At 43.6% G+C, this 18,986-nt stretch overlaps 2 protein-coding genes across 2 annotated transcripts; both read right to left on the reverse strand.

Moving 5' to 3' along the window:
• Positions 1-15,681: 15,681 nt before the first annotated feature.
• Positions 15,682-16,467, reverse strand: C8R40DRAFT_1167682 (uncharacterized protein; the record flags this gene model as incomplete). The annotated part of the gene is made up of 6 exons (XM_046231062.1): positions 15,682-15,747; positions 15,800-15,818; positions 15,850-15,995; positions 16,077-16,187; positions 16,247-16,313; positions 16,355-16,467. The coding sequence occupies 6 exons, from the start codon at positions 16,465-16,467 to the stop codon at positions 15,682-15,684; spliced, it is 522 nt and encodes a 173-aa protein (XP_046089359.1).
• A 1,540-nt stretch (positions 16,468-18,007) lies between these two features.
• On the reverse strand, positions 18,008-18,971 carry C8R40DRAFT_1067295 (uncharacterized protein; the record flags this gene model as incomplete). Its single annotated transcript, XM_046225888.1, has 5 exons — positions 18,008-18,149; positions 18,239-18,323; positions 18,360-18,519; positions 18,720-18,867; positions 18,892-18,971. The coding sequence occupies 5 exons, from the start codon at positions 18,969-18,971 to the stop codon at positions 18,008-18,010; spliced, it is 615 nt and encodes a 204-aa protein (XP_046089360.1).
• Between the last annotated feature and the right edge of the window lie 15 nt (positions 18,972-18,986).

The raw sequence follows: 18,986 nt of genomic DNA on the forward strand, positions 1-18,986 counted from the left end.
GTAGCGGCTGTTCGTGACTGGCCAGTCCCTACTAACCTTCGGGAACTACGAGGGTTCTTGGGATTTGCAAACTTCTACCGACGCTTTATCCGGAATTTTGCCAAAATAGCACGACCTCTGAACGACTTGACGAAGAAAGACACCAGCTTTACCTGGACCGACACTCGACAGAAAGCATTTGATACCCTTCGAGAAGCCTTCATCTCCGCACCGATCCTGCTCTATGGACACCAGACAGGCCTACTCGAATCGAGGTAGACGCATCAGGCTTTGCCACGGGAGGCGCCCTTATGCAGAAGCAAGACGATGGCCAATGGCATCCGGTAGCCTTCAGATCGGCATCCATGCAGCCAGCGGAACGGAACTACGAAATCTACGATCGAGAAATGCTTGCTATCATTGAAGCACTGAAGGATTGGAGGAACTTTCTAGAAGGACTCCCTCAACCATTCGACATCATTACGGACCATTCGAACCTCGAATTCTGGCGCACTGCACAAGATCTCACCCGCCGACAAGCCCGATGGGCCCTCTATCTGTCACGGTTTGACTTTCATATGATCCATCGCCCTGGCAGAGTAAACACCCAAGCTGATGCTCTCTCCCGCATAGCAGTTCATCATGTATCGGACAGTGATGATAACCGCAACAGACAGTCCTTAAACCTGGCCACTTCGTAAAAATTGCAGCTTCGATCCTACAGAACCCCTTAGAGGATCGTATCCGGAAAGCCTCAGAACGGGAAGCACAGGTATTGGAGGGTCTCAAAACAGTCAAAGAGCACAGACTACAGCGCTTGGCCAATGGGATAGCCGAATGGGAAGAGGACAATGGGTTGGTCTACTACCGAGGTCGAGTATACGTACCAGCAAACGACGACCTACGCACTGAGGTACTCCGTCAATGCCACGACCATCCAACTGCAGGACACCCCGGACTACACGGGACACTCGACTTGGTCAGTACCCATTTCTGGTGGCCTACGTTGCGCTCTTTTGTGGAAAAATACGTTGAGGGATGCGAGGTTTGTGCCCGTAAGAAGATCCAGCGACACCCACGGGCCGTAACTCAACCATTAGATGTACCATCCGGTCTATGGGAAGAGGTAGGGGTTGACCTGATAACACAGCTACCTAACTCCCAAGGCTACGATGCTGTCTTGGTTTGCACAGACCTGTATGGAAAACAAATTCACGCTATTCTTTGCACCAGCTCCATCACAGCCGAAGGCGTTGCCGATATTTACTACCGAGAAATCTTCCGTCTCCATGGTCTTCCTCTTCACTTTAAATCCGACCGTGGACCCCAGTTTGCAGCTAAACTCATGCGATCCCTTCTCGCTAGGCTAGGAATTAAATCAGATCTAACCTCCGGATACCGTCCTCAGTCCAATGGCCAAACCGAACGAGCAAATCAGGAAGTAGAGAAATACATCCACCTCTATGTGGGACGACGACAAGATGACTGGGCAGAGCACCTTCCCATGGCGGAGTTTGTGATTAACTCACGGACTCATTCTGCTCTAGGCATGTCCCTGTTCGAGCTAACCTACGGCTATCTTCCCCTGTTCAATATCCCAGTGGGCCAACACAGCGGTATTCCAGCTGTAGATGACCGTATACGAATTCTCCGAGAAGCGCGACAAGATGCCGGGGCTGCCTTATTAATGTCACGAAGCGGCAGAGGCAGAGTGACTAACGGAGCGGAAAAGCGGAGCGACTAAGCAGAACGGCAAGGCGGAGCAACTGAACAGGGCAACAAGGCAGAGCGACTAAGCAGAACGGCGGCAGGCTGGTCCCAGATAATGACAGAGATATATTGAGTATCGTAGTCATAGGTAATAATAAGTAAGCACATACCTGGTCCCAGATAATGACAGAGAGGTCAAGATAAGGGACCAGGCTGTGGAGGGTTGGCTATATATACATAATCCGGTCTGCGAGAAACAATGATGTAATACTGTACAGTTTAGGAACAAGGAAGGTGGCAGAAGCCAGTAGAAGGAGAAGATGGGTCAGGTGGATCAGTAATCGATGGATCAGTAATCGATGGGGGTTTGACAGTGATGGGATGATGTATCGTACAAGTAAAGGCATCGAGACGGTGAGAAAAGGAAAATGATAGGGGCTGCGTACTTTATGACACATACTGCCTTCATAGGTACATCTATGTCCTACGACAATTGTTTCCTCACAACAAAGAAATGCTTTGGTTCCACTGAAGGTTCCTCCTGCATATTTCATTTGTTGTATTACTCTATTCATGTTTTGGAAGTGTTCCCAAACAAATCGTCTAATTCCAGGATTCTCTGGAATAGTTTCGTAACCTCCTTCTGGTAATTCATATCGAGTTGATGGTCCTTTTACAGGTACATCATCAATGTAAGGAATTGTTACGTGTGGTATTTCATCTCGTAGAATATATGTCACATCATTGTGAAATATAGGTACAGAATTCGTCCACCCCATAGGTAGTTTTACTAACCTATGTGGTCCATACGGCATTTGAAACGTCGTCATGTCTCTAGACAATTGATCTAATTCTCGTTCATCATACCCAACATATAAATCTAAGGTTCCTCCACAAGATCTTCCACTGAAGGATCTTGCTAGATCTGCAGTTGCAGGAGGTACACCTGAGTGTTGGATGGTAACCTTATTCAAAGGTTCCAAACTATGTACTAATTGTAGACTCTTGCCATCTTTCTTAATGACACAGAACCATTTCGAACGATAACTAGCATTCGATGGTTCGTATATTCCTGAGTCAATTTTACTTTTAATTATTTTGCACACATCCTCGAAGATACCTGGCGGAATTGGTATATTCCTTTCAACCCACGGTTCATGTGGAATTACAGGTACTTTCACAGGTGGAAAGAATTCATTTTTAAAGGTTCCAGCTTCACTTGGTTCCCAAGCAAAACCTGCTTCCTGTTTACACATCATTTCGTGCATAAGATAGAGCTCTTTCTTGTTCCCACAAAAATCCTTCAGGATGATTCTTGTCTATAATCTCTTTCCTCTCTTCCGTATATCTTCCCGTAGGAACAAACGGTTTAGGATGTTTCGACAATTCAGGTAGTTCCAATAACGGATCACCATGAATGTGTCTTTTAATTCTAAATTCATCTGGTAACGTTGCCTTTATAGGGTTAACCTTCTTGTCAACTGGTTTGTACTTCGTAAACACCTCTTCTGTATTCAAGTTGATTGGTTTCTCAACTCCTATGGCTTCATTAACCACTTGTTTATTCGTTTCATCTATTAAATTGATAGGAGGTCTATCCTGCTGATTCAATTTAATACGTTCTTCAAGTTTGTTTGTTGGAGGTTCATTCAATAAGTCTGGCTGAACATTCTCCTTCTTGTCCTTCGAGCCCTGGGCCTTTCCTTTCTTTCGTTGCCTCGACTCATATCTTACTTTCTCAAAGCTCGGTTGAGATCTTTGGAATGATTCAGTCCCTCTTTTGAGTACTTCATATCGAACCATTCTCTTCCTAGTTCTTTGAGAGTTTTTAGGTTTATTCCAATTATCATCTCTGATTGTTTCAGAGGTATTTTCGTTATTACATTGATTCTGTGTGGTCTCTGTGGATTCAGATTTATTGCAATTCTCCCCCAAACTAAATTTTTGTAGTATAGGTTCAACAAATCGCCTCTTCTGAACTTTCTTTCGTACGGGTTTAGGCTTGATCCTTCCATTTTGAAGGAAGAACGACTTTATAGGATTTAAATTGAATTGGTCATTATTCAATTGATCGTCAAATTCGCCTAAAACACCATCTCTCCATACACAGAATACTTGTTTATCCCCAATCGTCTTTTGATTAAGGTAACAATCAATTATTTCTTCGGCTTGATCATCTTGAGACTTCAAATGTTCCCTAGATGCAAGAACATATGCTTCAGAAAGCTCTTTCTTAGAGAACGTTTCTTGTTCACATCGTTTATATCCGTCTAATACGATGTTTTGCTGTTCATCAAAGTGGAAGCTTATAGCGTATTCATCCTCTCCTTGGTCGCTACTCAACTCATCGAGGAATGAAAATTTCCCTTTGAATCATTTTCACCTGTCGATTTTTCATTATCAGGTGTAACATTCTTTGGTTCATTATATCGTGAGGTATTAATTTGAATGTTTCGACCTTTCTGGCCACGAGGATAGGTTCCTACAGTAACCCTCTTGTGTGAGTTCGGATCGCTGATTGTTATCTCGGAATCTCTGTTTCCAAAGGTCTTAATTTCACTTTCCACCAAGACGTCAAAAGGTCTCCCTAATAACACTTGAAATGGTGCTTTATTCTGTACGTGTAGTTGTAAGTACACCGTAACTTCACCAAATTTAAACGGAATATTTCTCGCTAAACCAAGAGTTTGGTTTAATTTTCCACTTGCATCTTGCATTCTGATCGTGAATTCTGGATCCCAAGTAATTCCTAGACCTATAGCTATCAATCGGTCTATCACAACAATTTGTGAACCTTGGTCCAATACACTTTCAATATCTTCATCTTTATTATTGATTTCAGGAGTAACAGCACGTAATCCATTTGATTGATTCGCTACTACCACTGGATGATCACTATGGTCTTCATATGCCACGCTTTGATTAGCAACTATGGCAATGTTCATTCGTTCATCATCAATGGAAAGGTCTCGTAGAAAACTTTCCACAATGTCTTTCTGCACTATAGATCCCACAGGAATGTCATTACGACTCTCAGTCAGGACTTCAAACATATCCGCCTGGTCCTGCCAAAGATCTTCAATTCTAATGCATGTATCAATCATCTGTACCCTAGAAGGTTCGTCCAAAATTTCAGTTTCTCCATCTTCGGATAAAGTTGATACGTAGTTATTCGTTTTAGTCCTTGGACGGACTCTCCTATTGCGTATCTTGCGCATAATAATCTTTCTGATAGCAGGTGATAAAGCTGCTAATTCTTCTGTACTCAAATCAACTTTAGCATCGAATCTCTTCTTTGCTATATCTTCTTCTACACCTGGTCTCGAGACTTCATTCCTAATTTTATAGGCTGGAGTATATCCATGACTATCAATTTGATTCGTCTGGTCTCTTGGTACCTTTGTAGGTGTATTAATTTGAATAGGACGATACGTCCTAGGTTGAACATGATCATATGGTCTATGTTCGCTATTAATTTGATTCGTTGGTCTTGACGAAGGAATTAATTTAATAGCATCCTCGTCATCAGATTCATTAACATCTTCAATCGTGACTGAGGGCTTCTTCAAAGACCGATCTATGGACTTTGGAGCCTCAAATCTCACTGTTTTCTGATTTCCATTGGTCGTTTCAACCAATTTCCCTGGTATTAAACCTGGTTTCTTGGGTATATGCACCCCATCAAATACTAATCTTTTCGTATTTTCATTAAATTGATTCCGTTTTGCTTTCTCACTTTCCTCCGGAGCTACAGCATTGGATCTTACAGTTCTCATGGACCGATCCTGCTCCTTCATTGGAGTACTTATTTTTTTCCATTTGAACTATCTTGGTTGAACACACAGACATCATCTTCTCGGTGTGCTTCCAAATTCCCAAGTCTATCCGATAGTTCCTCTGTTCTTGTCATCCAAACAGCTAGATTGACGTTAGGATTCATCTGCTGGTCCATGACTTTATCATCTTCGTCATCTTCCATGTTTGCAAAATAGGATTCAGCACGATCCCATCCCAAGTCTTTCGCCATTTGTTCAATTTTCTTGTAACGAGGTACGTTTGGATCGTCTCGAGGCATTCTAGCATTGTCTCTTAATTTGTAACGCTTCGAGTCACCTCCTTCAGGCATCATCCAACCTCTTTTCGTAAATTCCAGCAAGTGTGGACATTCATTCATAAAATGATCTGCCGACTTGCACAAGCAACATGCCCACTGAGTTCCATTCGAACTTCTCGGTGTCGTATTTCTTTCAAATCTATTAGATTGATTCGAGGGACCACTCGGTGGTATCGAATTAATCATTCCTTTAGCATTTTCTTTGGCCATCTGTGCCATTACTGCTGTTAACTGCGTCATAATGTCTGCTCCTTCTTTGAAGTGCGACTGTAATGACTTCACAGCTCTAATTTCTTTCATATTTGCCTCCATGAGGTCTTTATTCAACGCAACCATTTGCTGTTGTTCTTCCGTCAATTCCCTGGGGATCAAACTTTCTAATTTAATTCCCAGAAGATCCTTAAATTCGTCTTCTACTTTGGGTTTCAATGCTTGAAGATAGTTCCTATCTGTCTTGGGAACATCTGCAGCAAACGGCAAATTAATGTGTCCCCTACTAAATGAATTAGGGTTATTAATTGGTGGGCTCGAAGAAGCAATGGAAAGTGTTTGATAGTAATTATCAAATGAACTCCCAATCATATACTTCTCAGCCGCATTCATTACTTCGTCAATCTTGAAAGGGTCTTCCTTTCGTCTATCTGACATAGAAGTAACTGATACATCTTTCACAACTGTTTCTAGCACGCCTCTCCTTACTTCGGGAGTCATAGGTGCCAAGAACAATCTTACTGCATCACTATTTGTGATCATTTTCGGTTCGTCCATCAGCTTTTTCATTTCAGCATCGAAGAGGAGCCTGAAGATTCTCATCTTCTCCTGTTCACCTGCATCAATTGGATTAAATTGATGGACCAATTGTTCAAGCAATAATCTAGATCCTCTTTCGTCTCCTACAGATTGCGGAAACATATTCTTTAGATCCTTTTTAAATTGATCCCAATTCGGTTTCTTCACCGAATCAAAGACTCTTAATGCTTGTCTCGTTTTGTAAGACGTCCATTCTAAAGCTAATCTCACTTTAGCCTCGTCAGATGTAATTCCTCCATGTTCAAATATGCTTTCAGTAGCTTCGAACCATGGTATCATTTGACTTGGATCAGTTATATCAAATAATGGTGCTGTCTTATACTTTCTTGGAAGTTTCGCACTGGCTTTATCAATCTCAGCCTTAGCTTCAGCTGACAACGCAGGCATTCCATAATTATTGGTAGTCATTTTGACTGGTTCAATCGTATTACTTGCTTGAGAGATAGTCTGATGTAACGTATCTATCAATCTAGTTGATTCAATCGACGTAGAAGATGTTGAAATTGACAGCGGAGCAATCAATTCAATTATATCTTCTTCAATATCAATCGGATTAATTTCTTTTCTCTTCCTTTTCGGATCGAGATTAGATTTCTTCAAATTCCTTGGCAAAGATGTAAGTCTTCCTCGAGATATAGATGATCCTGTTCCTCTAGAAACAGAACTTCCACGCAATTCTTCTGTCGGTATTTGAGAAGAGGATGGACGACTGGATTCGTTCGTAGGATTTAATAGGGATGTTCGAGCTGATGTGCCGAACGTAGATCTCCCAAATACAACTCCTGCTTTACAATATTCTTCCGGTGTCAATACTCCTGCTTTCTCCGAATTCTTCGAAGTACGCGGTTTTCCTAATGAACTAATGTTGACAGTTCACAGAAATGGTATCACAAGATCAACACACTTCTACCAAATAATCGAATATAATCCAAACAAACGTTCAATTTAATTTATCAAGCTAATTGTAGCTTCAAAACCACCCCTCACGGTGGGCTCCAGATAACAAGCTTGCCTCGTTTTTGTGTGAAAGAGAAAGGAAGGAATCTAATGGGCACTCCAACCAACCAATCTAATACACAATATGCGAGTTCACTGCTATCAAATTTATTTAATAGCAAGGGGTAGCGTTGGCAAAGGTTCCGCAAAGCTTTGAGAGCTAAGTAAGAAGCTTTGATCAATCAATTTGAATCGTTCTAAGGATTCGATATATTCCTTTGATCAAGGTAGATTCAGCACGATTTGTGCTGTGGTTTGTATTGATTTGGGTATATCAAGAATTGGGGGTTTGAATCAAAGTAAATTAAAACCGAAACACACAGACCCCTACGGAGGGCTAGAACTATGTGCTGGCACAACCACACAGCGTGATTTGCCCTTAAGACCAACGACTGATCCTAAGTTCGAAGAATACCCAACAACTGGATAGACTTCTCGCAGTCACAAGGAGCAGAACACAATGTTCCTATACTCGCAAGTGCCGGGCCCGAATGGCTGCTAGCGAAGAGGTTTCAGTCTGGCGGGAGTGTGTCTTTCCTTTTTACGGATTAGCACTGCAACGTCGTCCCAAAATCCCTTTTATTCCAGATACATCGGATCGCTATTTATACATACAGAATATAGAGTCGCATAGTACAATTAATTTAATACAATAGGAGGTGGGTCACGAGGAGATTCAGAAGCAGCACAATGTTGGGGTTGTTTCCCCGTACGGCGGGCTATGGCTTGGAGAATTGGAGAATCAATTCGAGTAGTAGACCGGCCCCGAGCCAGAGCGACCACGGGGGGTTGTCCACGGCGAGGGGTCAGGACTTGGACAGGTTGTCCGTCACCGGTATACAAGGTACTGTATTCGAATTGTTGTTCTTCTTCCATGGCTTCAGGAAGAGTCGACGTAGTAGGAACTGTGGCTGGACCGAAACCGCGATTACGGCGACGTGGTTGACCGATGGCAGAGATAGAGTCGGAGAATGGGGCAAATGATTGGGCTGTGGTGAAGAAAGTGTTTTCTTCGGAGTTAGCTCTGGATTGAGCTCGAGTTTTCGGAGGCATAAAAATGATAGGTCAGTACGACGTTAACGGATTGAGTTTAATTATACTGTTAAGATCATGTACACCGTGTAACCGTGCCAAAGCCACAAGGTGTCGAAGTGCGGAAGACAAGTGGGACAGTAGTGAAGTTATTAACAACACCGCCGTTACGCCGTTAGTCCCCGGAGATCGAGAGTATAGAGAGGAGGAGCTAAGTAGCAGCCAGGTCGGAGCGGCGGTATCGCTGGTGACGAGGAGTGAACCAGAGGTCGTCTAAGTCCTAAGGTTATAGTGCAGAGTACTTCAAGGCGATGAGCCTGAAGACTTAGAAAGCACAGAGTTAAGGAGGGAATCTAAGTCGATCTAAGTCGATAATTAAACTAAGGAACTACAGTTGCGTACAGGCAGTATTTATATCTACGGAACGGCGCAGCGGTGCGGAGCGCCAGACTAACTACTAGGAGCTATACGAGTAGTACCTGCAGGGTAGAGTAAAAGACAATAAGGAGAGACTAGCACGAAAGGGTATGTGTAGCGAGAAAGAACAATAAGTAAGATTACAATAAGAGTGGATCTTCGGAGTACCGAGCGGCGGAATGGAGGCCCAAGGCATGGACTTGACAATCACCTGAGGATGATGGTACAGGGGAAAAGCTTATCGATGGTGAACGGATCTTCTGGTTCGATTGGAATGGGTATCTTTCTGACCAAAGTCATATCAAAGTACAAACTGCTACTACAGATGCGGCTACTCCATACCTTGCCGAGTATGCTGATGTATTCAGTAAAAAGGACTTTGACCAAATGCCAGAAAGATGCCCATGGGATCATGCCATAGAACTAACGCCAGGTTCCAAGCCAGTCGATTGTAAAGTCTATCCCCTCAGCCCGCCAGAACAGAAGGCTTTAGATGAATTCCTAGAGGAAAACCTTAGATCGGGACGAATACGGCCATCACGTTCACCCATGGCTTCACCTTTCTTCTTTGTAAAAAAGAAAGATGGAACACTACGGCCCGTACAGGATTATTGAAAGCTAAATGACATGACTGTTAAGAATCAATATCCACTCCCGTTAATCCAGGAACTTATCGATAAACTGAAGAATTCCAAGGTCTTTACCAAAATGGATGTTCGATGGGGATTCAATAACATCCGGATCAAAGAAGGAGACAAATGGAAGGCAGTGTTCCGAACAAACAGAGGCTTGTTTGAGCCTACGGTCATGTTTTTCGGACTTACAAACTCACCCGCCACGTTCCAAGCGTTCATGAATCATATCCTTCGAGAACTCATTGATCCAGGTCATGTCATTGTCTACATGGATGATATCCTTATCTTCACGGACAACATTGAGGAACACCGAGTCATCGTCAGAAAGGTTCTTGATATCCTAAAAGCCAACAAGCTGTACTTGAAACCTGAAAAGTGTACCTTTGAAGCTAGGGAGGTCGAATATCTTGGAATCATCGTAGGCAATGGACAAATCCGGATGGACCCGAAAAAGGTTGAAACGGTGACACACCTAAATTTTGGCTAGACGTCTATGCTGTGAATTGTGACATTTTCACGTATAGATTTGTATCAAGAGGACTGTAATTGAGACCCAGATTGACAGTCAAAGTCAATACTGAATCAGTCTAATAAGTTGAAGGGACCATATACCCATACTACCACAAGTTGGTTAGTTTACCCATCCCCGATACTACCTACGGATAGCAGTCTACCTGTTTGTCAAGCAGGATTATACCAGACTCGGACTACATCCGAAGGATGACCATTCACGTATGACATACCAAGGGTATTCTTATTGGACCTTACACTGGCAGGAGTTTGGAAGAACTTACTCAAGTGACCATGAATCGAGGATTGACTTGAAATGACTTTCTAGAACTCAGGAATTATCAAATACTCCGTCTAGAACGAGATCATGCATTAATCTAAAAGACTGCGATTTGGTCTAATAGACCAATCAAGTTGCATGGTTGAGGAAAATGACTAGAAAAACGATCGAAGTACTGCGAGGCTCTGAAGGCATATCAAATGAATGTCAAAAAGTCCTGACGTAGAAAATATTGAAGAATGCAATTAAATGAATACTATGCGTAACTCCCTTGATAGAGTATAGGCACAATGGGTGTCTATTGAAAGAGAGAAGCAATTAGTTTAATCCAGATGAATCAGATTGATAGGATGAGAATCGAGGAGAGCTGATTTGCCTCCGGACGAGGTGACAAACGATCAAAGTAAGTGTTGAACAGCAATGATAGTTGAACACCATTCGAGTCATTCTCCAAAAACAATTAAATTAAATGAATATCGAGGTACCTACCCATGTTTGGAGGTATACGAGAATCTTGGAACCAATATGGGCCAAATAAGGACATGTAGATTCAAATTAAATGGTATCTGACTGAGTGTAGAAGTTTCCTTGCGGTTCCGAACGTTTATTGTATTAAATTAATTGTACTATGCGACTCTATATTCTGTATGTATAAATAGCGATCCGATGTATCTGGAATAAAAGGGATTTTGGGACGACGTTGCAGTGCTAATCCGTAAAAAGGAAAGACACACTCCCGCCAGACTGAAACCTCTTCGCTAGCAGCCATTCGGGCCCGGCACTTGCGAGTATAGGAACATTGTGTTCTGCTCCTTGTGACTGCGAGAAGTCTATCCAGTTGTTGGGTATTCTTCGAACTTAGGATCAGTCGTTGGTCTTAAGGGCAAATCACGCTGTGTGGTTGTGCCAGCACATAGTTCTAGCCCTCTGTAGGGGTCTGTGTGTTTCGGTTTTAATTTACTTTGATTCAAACCCCCAATTCTTGATATACCCAAATCAATACAAACCAAAGCACAAATCGTGCTGAATCTACCTTGATCAAAGGAATATATCGAATCCTTAGAACGATTCAAATTGATTGATCAAAGCTTCTTACTTAGCTCTCAAAGCTTTGCGGAACCTTTGCCAACGCTACCCCTTGCTATTAAATAAATTTGATAGCAGTGAACTCGCATATTGTGTATTAGATTGGTTGGTTGAAGTGCCCATTAGATTCCTTCCTTTCTCTTTCACACAAAAACGAGGCAAGCTTGTTACCGACATTGAATGTTTTTCAAGAATGAAATAAAAGCAAATTTACATGAATTACAGTATCTATAGAGTAACAGGGAGTAACTGCTGTGAGACGAGAAAAAATAATTGTGGGGGCGGTGTGGTGTAGTGGTGGCATCACATAAGCTTTGCACTAGGGACTTTTGACATGCGCAAAGTCTCTAGTTCAAACACCGTCCCGGGCATATGGTCCTCATGCCCAAATCAGCACCATAGGGAGTTGTAGTGGGTAGTCTTCACCTAATCAATTGATTAGGCTAGTTGAGAGTCCCACACCACTGGTTGCCGGGAAAACTGTACCAGGTCCCAGTGTGCGTAAATGCATTCTTCCTTGGAGTAGATTATTCCGGGACTGTTACTGACCAATCACAAGGTTACTGACCCTTGTATCAACTTGCATGGATCTTGGAAGACGACAGCTTGATGCGGCTGGCTATATGCCAGTGTGTCGGTAGACAAGGTCTAAGATAGTGCCCTTCCAAAAAAGAAAGAAAAAAAAAGAAAAAATAATTGTGACAGAGTCACAGTCCCGTGATATCCCGTGCCGGTCACAAGAATTCAATACAATTCAACTCAGTGTTACATTTGGCCAAATAAGGCAAAATTACTGCCATAAAGGGAAATAATTTTTGTATGGAGTACAGTACATAAGGATGATACTTCCGTAAACTACAGCCTTGTAACAATGGAGATGAATGTAAACTGCGATGGGCCCAGAGGAGCCAATGAATCAGTCAGTGGCATAGGGAATGGAGTGGGAGTAGGTTGTAGCGTTATAGCCTATCTTTTTGTAGGTAGTAGTGCTGTCTTTGACTGCAGTCATAATCCCTGATCTGTTCAAATCACATTTGTTGAGTATATCCGTCAGGTAAGTTCGTTAAAAGAGTGATTCACATACACTTCATGAAACTTGATATTTGTTAGATGGATATGGTAATTGTATATCATTTGCAGAAACTGGAACTCAATCATTCGAGGAAGCACAAATCAAATGTTTGTCTTCTTTTCGCATAAGTTACAATCGAAGCAAAAAAAACAAAACCAAGAGTACTCACTTTGACCAGTAAATTGGCAGTCACAGTTAACGGATGATGTTTGTTGTATTCTATTACTATAAGTACTGCCAGATCCATAGTTTTTTGAATAACTTTAATAATTTTATTTCCATGGGTAACCACTTATAGTAAGTATCAAAGCAGAAAGTCTGTCAAGTCCATGCCTCGGGCTTCCACTCTGCCGCTCGGTATTCCAAAGATCGACCTTTATTGTAATCTCTCCTTATTGTTCTTTCTTGCTACACATACCCTTTCATTCTAGTCCCTCCTTATTGTCTTTTACTTTACCCTGTAGGTACTACTCGTATAGCTCTTAGTAGTTAGTCTGGCGCTCCGCACCAATGCGCTGCTCCGTAGATATAAATACTGCCTGTATGCTACTGTAGTTCCTCAGTTTAATTATCAACTTAGATCTCCCTTCCCAACTTAGCCCTTCTCTAAGTCTTCAGGCTCAATGCCTTGAAGTACGTTCTACTCGACCTTAGGACTTAGACATTCTTTGGTTCGCTCCTCGTCACCGGCAGTACCAAGCTTCTCCCTTCTCCATACTCTCAATCTCCGGGGACTAACGACGACGTAATGGCGGTGTTGTTAATAACTTCACTACTGTCCCACTCGACCTTCCGCCCTTAGACACCTTGTGGCCCTGGCACGGTTACATGGTGTACATGATCTTAACACTTTGCTTCACTCACAATGAGAATTCAGAACCTCAATATCAATAGTTTGAGCTGTCAATGGACAGAAGTTGTAAGAGTGAGAATTCCTAATGAGAAATGAGGAGCCAGAAATAAGAGATAAGGGGGAGTTGAGTTGTGTCCTATGGTGCATATCACCTTAACACTACCACCTGTACACACACATGGGAATCATTATATAAGCAGTAGGAAATGCCAGCTCAATACAAGCCTGACACAATTTGTGCTCTACAGGGGTAGCAATCAGTTGTGTTATCTTTGTGAACATTGTGCTTATAAAAATATGCTGAAGGCTTGACCCTTAAGCCAGGTAGAGCTCATTTAGAACTGGGAGCATTGTGCATGGAGATTCATTGATACATACAGTGAAGGCTCAGGTGCAAAAAATACAGCAACCAAAGTCAAGTAGCTTAGCTCACATTATTATACTTACTACTAAATTCTTGTATTGTTCACTCAAGCAATGGATCAGTGGGGAATACTTATTACCATTAGAAAACTATGTCATTACATACTATTACCATATAGGGAAATGGCACAATGATTTTTTCCAAAATTCACTTATTCAAAAATTCCTCTCGAGCATCTTATTTACCTCACCATTTACGGACTTGTCATAAAAAATATAAGTCTCATATGTACTTTTGAGGCCTACTCCCCGGCCTGTGCATGGGTAGTGGTGTCTAGGTGATATGCACCATAGAGAGGTGGAGATATCCCCTTTTCCCCATGCTCTCTTACTGCCCTTATATCTGCCACATCCTCCTTTTTCCCACGCCCTGGTCCCTGAAACCCATTTTCTCCCAAGTCCCTTAACCCCTCACGGAAGGGGGTAAGGGACTTGGGGGAAAATGGGTCATTGTTAACCCCTTTCCCACGCTCTCTTCTCGAGACCTTATTCACCTTAAGGCCTCTTTTCCCCACGCTTTGGTCCCTTGAGCCTAAGTTCTCAACCCCTTACCCCCTGGCCCTATTGAATCAGGGAGCCAACAAAAAAATTGTAAATTCTTCTTTATCAGCCCACTGCACTGCGCTGGTGCTCAACTACTTCTGAATCGCAGTATATTCTCATAGAAAACCCAAATTGAATTTCAAGCTCTCTCTTCTTAGGGGGCACATGCAAGGACAGTAAATGACCCGAATTTCACATACAAAAATTGTTCAACTTGGCCCAAACTACATCATCGCTGTCATGGATGCCCTTTGAAATGATGAACCCTTCGTCATTGACTTCAATGACATCCACTTCTGATGACCACCACCACCTTTACACCTGCTAGCCTGCTCTTCAACTGCCCAATAGAATCCAGCAGCGCATCACCCGGCATGCTTTCCAACACGAGCATCTGTAATTGTGATGGGAAGGTGGTGAACTTGGATAACATGTTGGGGAGCGGTTGGACTCTAGTTACTGAAAACTTGCGGGTCGGAAAATTAAGCCAAAGATATTCTAACTTCGGTAGAACACTGAAATCCCAGGCGCAGTCCAGTCTGCTCCAAGAAAACGTAAAATGAAGACGAGTCACATTCGGAAAGAGCAGGTCGGGTGGAGTGATCACTTGACCAGTGGTCGCAAATGTTTGTACAGACGGCAGGGTTAGGCTCGGGAGATGCAAATTGCACTGGGGATAAGGAAGGTCCAGATTCAAAGAGGATGGGGAACAAGATTGAAGAATATGCGTGTATATTGAAAGTCCTTTTTGTTGCAGATGAGTTGGATTAGAAGAGAATATGAACTGAATGGACAAATGCTTGACAAGCTTCGCCAGCGACCCATTTGATTCCAGTGCGTCGTGAAAGCGTACCACTTTCCCGGCCCGTGTCAGCAGACATTGACTAAATTAGACTGCGGAAACATTAGGTCACCAAATATCAAGAGACACTTAGATCACTAGTTGCCCCCCCTGGGGACACAAACCTTGCTTGAGTCACTGGTTTCATGACCAAAATAGCGATCGCGTCTCAAAAAGCCCCCTACTCCAGAGGTAGATACAATAGTTCTGATAGATTATACATTGACATACATTACTGGCGCCGTATCTATCAAGAATACACATGGCGTTGATTTATATACAGGTGCCAAAGCCATACAAAGTAGTATATGGTACTATCAGGCTGACTGTTAAACAACCTTCTGGACTTTGCTGGGCGCCGCCTCAGGAGTCAGTAGACATTACTGGCAAGGTTCGCTTACGGGTCGACTTAGAGACAACTTTTGGCCCTTGCGCAGAGACCACATCTGAACAGGAAGCAAAGTCAGTGATTGTTCACACAGTAGGCCCCCAACATACCTTTTCCTTTACCCTTCTCCTGTCAAAATTTAAATGACTGTGAAACCAACTTCGGGTCAGACGTCAACGCAGGTTCTGCGGCGGACGGATCTTGCTGTTCCCCAAACATGAAGGAAGACCCAAGGGCATGAGAATTGGGAGTGACGTCTTCTGGGGACGCTGCGACCGCCTTGACATCGCAAATGTGCCGTCGGAGCTGGCTTGATGTTTCCACCATCAGGCGTCAACTCATTCACTTCAGCAATAGACATAGCTGTCTTGTAACCACCGCATGTACATTGACACCATCCTCCCACTCAAATAATGCACCGCCTGGCAGCATCTCGTCACCGCCAATACCACCCGAAGCAAATTGGTTGCCGCCCTCCAGACAGAAGTGTGTTGACCACTATCGTCGCCACGGAAGCCGTGAACAGCTTCCCCTTCATCGTAAATGGTCCTGTACACCTGAGATCGTCCTAGCTGCGCAACCCAGGTTGAACAGGCACCGTCACAATCCATTGAGCTGGCAAGCCTGTACCAATCAGCATTCCTTCACAAACAAATTGATGTAACCCGTCTGCGAGGATGTCAGGTAAATCAAACGATATGGGTGCGATGTGTACGCTGACAGCATCTGCGATTACCTGTTCGACACGGTCGATGTCACAGTCGGTTGTGAGTGACATTTGCGCCTGAGTTGTGTTGGAAAACAGTTGGCAGTACACAGTAGCTGAGCGAAGGTAGGATATTTAAGCAACAAGAAAATAAGGGGTGTAAGATGGTCCGGCCAACGTTCATCGCGCATATCGAAGACAAATGGCGGACACTGCAAAGAGTCAGGTAGTGTTACCGGAATACAAGACGAAGACAGTCTTAAGATCACGAATTTTCCACCTTAAGACATCTTAAGACACTTTTTTCACAAGACGTATTAAGATCATTTTTCCTTATCAGTGAAAATACACATGGCCGCTTGATACAATACACAACTCCACCCAGACTTGATACTCAAAAAAAAGTACATTGTAGAGGTTTGTTCATTTGCGTGAAGACCCAATAAGGTCTACAAGTCTGTCAATTTCACCACTTGTAAGAAGATCATGTAGTATAGAAGCATCGATATCGGTCATGCCAGTGGTGCCCCGTGATTCATCCACTCTTGCAACCCAAGAATGAGTGAAGTAAAGTCGATTGCTCCAAGTTCTCTAAGTGACGCGCCAACGCACCAACAGGCTAATGTAATGTCAAGGTTGACAATCCAGTAGGATAACAAGAGATTTTTCACATGGATCAGTAACGCAGTGTTGGAAGTAGTGGACTGTGGCAGCAACGAGCGATTGGTAAAAATTACTAAACAAACATGTTCACCTTGAGACGTTTCTTAAGATAAGCCATCTTAAGCCATCTCATCTTGCAATCTTGTATTCCGGCAACACTAGAGTCAGGAAGGGGCATGTAGGGGCATGTGCGGCCGCCTACCTGAGATTACATAACGCTGGTGCCGTGAGACGATTTTCGCGCGCGCTAATAATATCGAGGAAGAAAGGACCATTGCAACACATTTCCCAAAAAAACTTGCATACTAATCCGATATTCAGCTATATTCAGAGTTAAATTCTTGCGCCCTTTGTTGGACAACTGGCAAAGCTGTTGTATTTCAAGCCTCGCAAACTAAGATGCTGAAGCTCCGTCGGTAACTTTGAGAAGGCTGAGGATGAATATAAGCATGATCCTCGTGATCAATTGCGGTACTGACGAAAGGGTTTTGTACAGCGTTTTCTTTTCTTCGATTTCTTTCCGCTCCCCATGACAGACTTGAAGGACTCAATGCGCGGTAAGTCGGACCGGACTCCACGGTCACGATACTCGTCTATCAGCGCTTAGCTATCTTGCTCTTTCTTTCGATTCGCTTCGTAAGTTTTGATCCGCTTTTTCCTCAGTGCAGCGCATGAATTTCTCCATGCACAGAACGAGCCCAAGCGGAGGAAATTCTGTGACTCAGAAATCTAGCCGGAGCATCGCAGATATTCAGATTGGAAGAAAGCCTTGCAAAATTCGGGCTCAACACCAATCTCCCGCCGCCTTCTTCAATGCTTAGAGTCAGTCCTCCAAGCTTGGATATTAGTGTGCGCTCCACGGTCTCGGATCACCTGCAGCAGCGCTGTCTACTTTAACGGGTTTGACTACCCCTTCGACCGTTCCAGGATCGCCAACTACAAATTTTCCTCATTCCTCTTCGTCGACATCTTCCTCATCATCATCATCAACATCGAACACCGCGTCCCGCTTCACTAGCGCTTTTGCATCATTTGGATCATCATCCGCATCTGCATCAACCTCATCCATCTCCTCGCATTCTCTCATTTCACTATCCACATCGGTCTACCGTCACCGGGGTCTTCTCCAGCTCATCGCTCTACTCATTCATTCTCCACTTCATCCGAATACAATGCGCACAATGCACAACTTCCAAGTATCAATGAGCTAGACAAATCTGATGGGTGACCAGACAGTTCAACGCTGTTGACATTTCCTGGCGTCCCTACTTCAAACAAGTTGAAGCCAAAGACTTCTCAACCGTCATCCTCGTCAACGCCTTGGCCACTCGAAGCGCCTGAATCACCATCAATCTCATCGTCCTCTCCACTTGGACCTTCTACTAGATCGGATCTGGAACCCACTCTTGATTCAAACCCGCACCCAACGTTATTTCCAGAAACTATCCCTTGCGCCTGCTTCTATCCACCCATATCGCGTATGATTCGCTTCTAATCCGGTAGATCGTGGTTCAAGTGGCGTATGGGATAGTCGACCTGGGTTACCAACGCCTAATTTCGATGACCGTATTCCAATTACCAGACCTACTTCACCTACTTTCACCTACCAATCTGGATCCATTACTGTCCATCAATGGGACATCTCATTTATTGTCGTTGACCATCCCTGCTTCGTCTTCGTCCCTCCTGACATCGCCCACTGTCTCTAATTCCTCCGATTCCCCAAAAGAATACACGATAGGAATACGCCAATTCGTCTCGCTAAGGAAGCCAAGGCAGAATTCGGCCTCACTTTGCTTGTGCGCGATCCTGAAGAATACGACTTTGACTCACCAGATACCGTTCCGGAGGACTGCGCCGTCTTCCTTGTTATGGCTACCCACCGAACCACCCGACAACGCTGTCCAGCTCATGCAGAACCTCCAGGA

This window comes from Lentinula edodes (assembly GCF_021015755.1).
Source record: "Lentinula edodes strain Le(Bin) 0899 ss11 chromosome Unknown C8R40scaffold_7, whole genome shotgun sequence".
Taxonomy (NCBI): Eukaryota; Fungi; Basidiomycota; class Agaricomycetes; order Agaricales; family Omphalotaceae; genus Lentinula; species Lentinula edodes.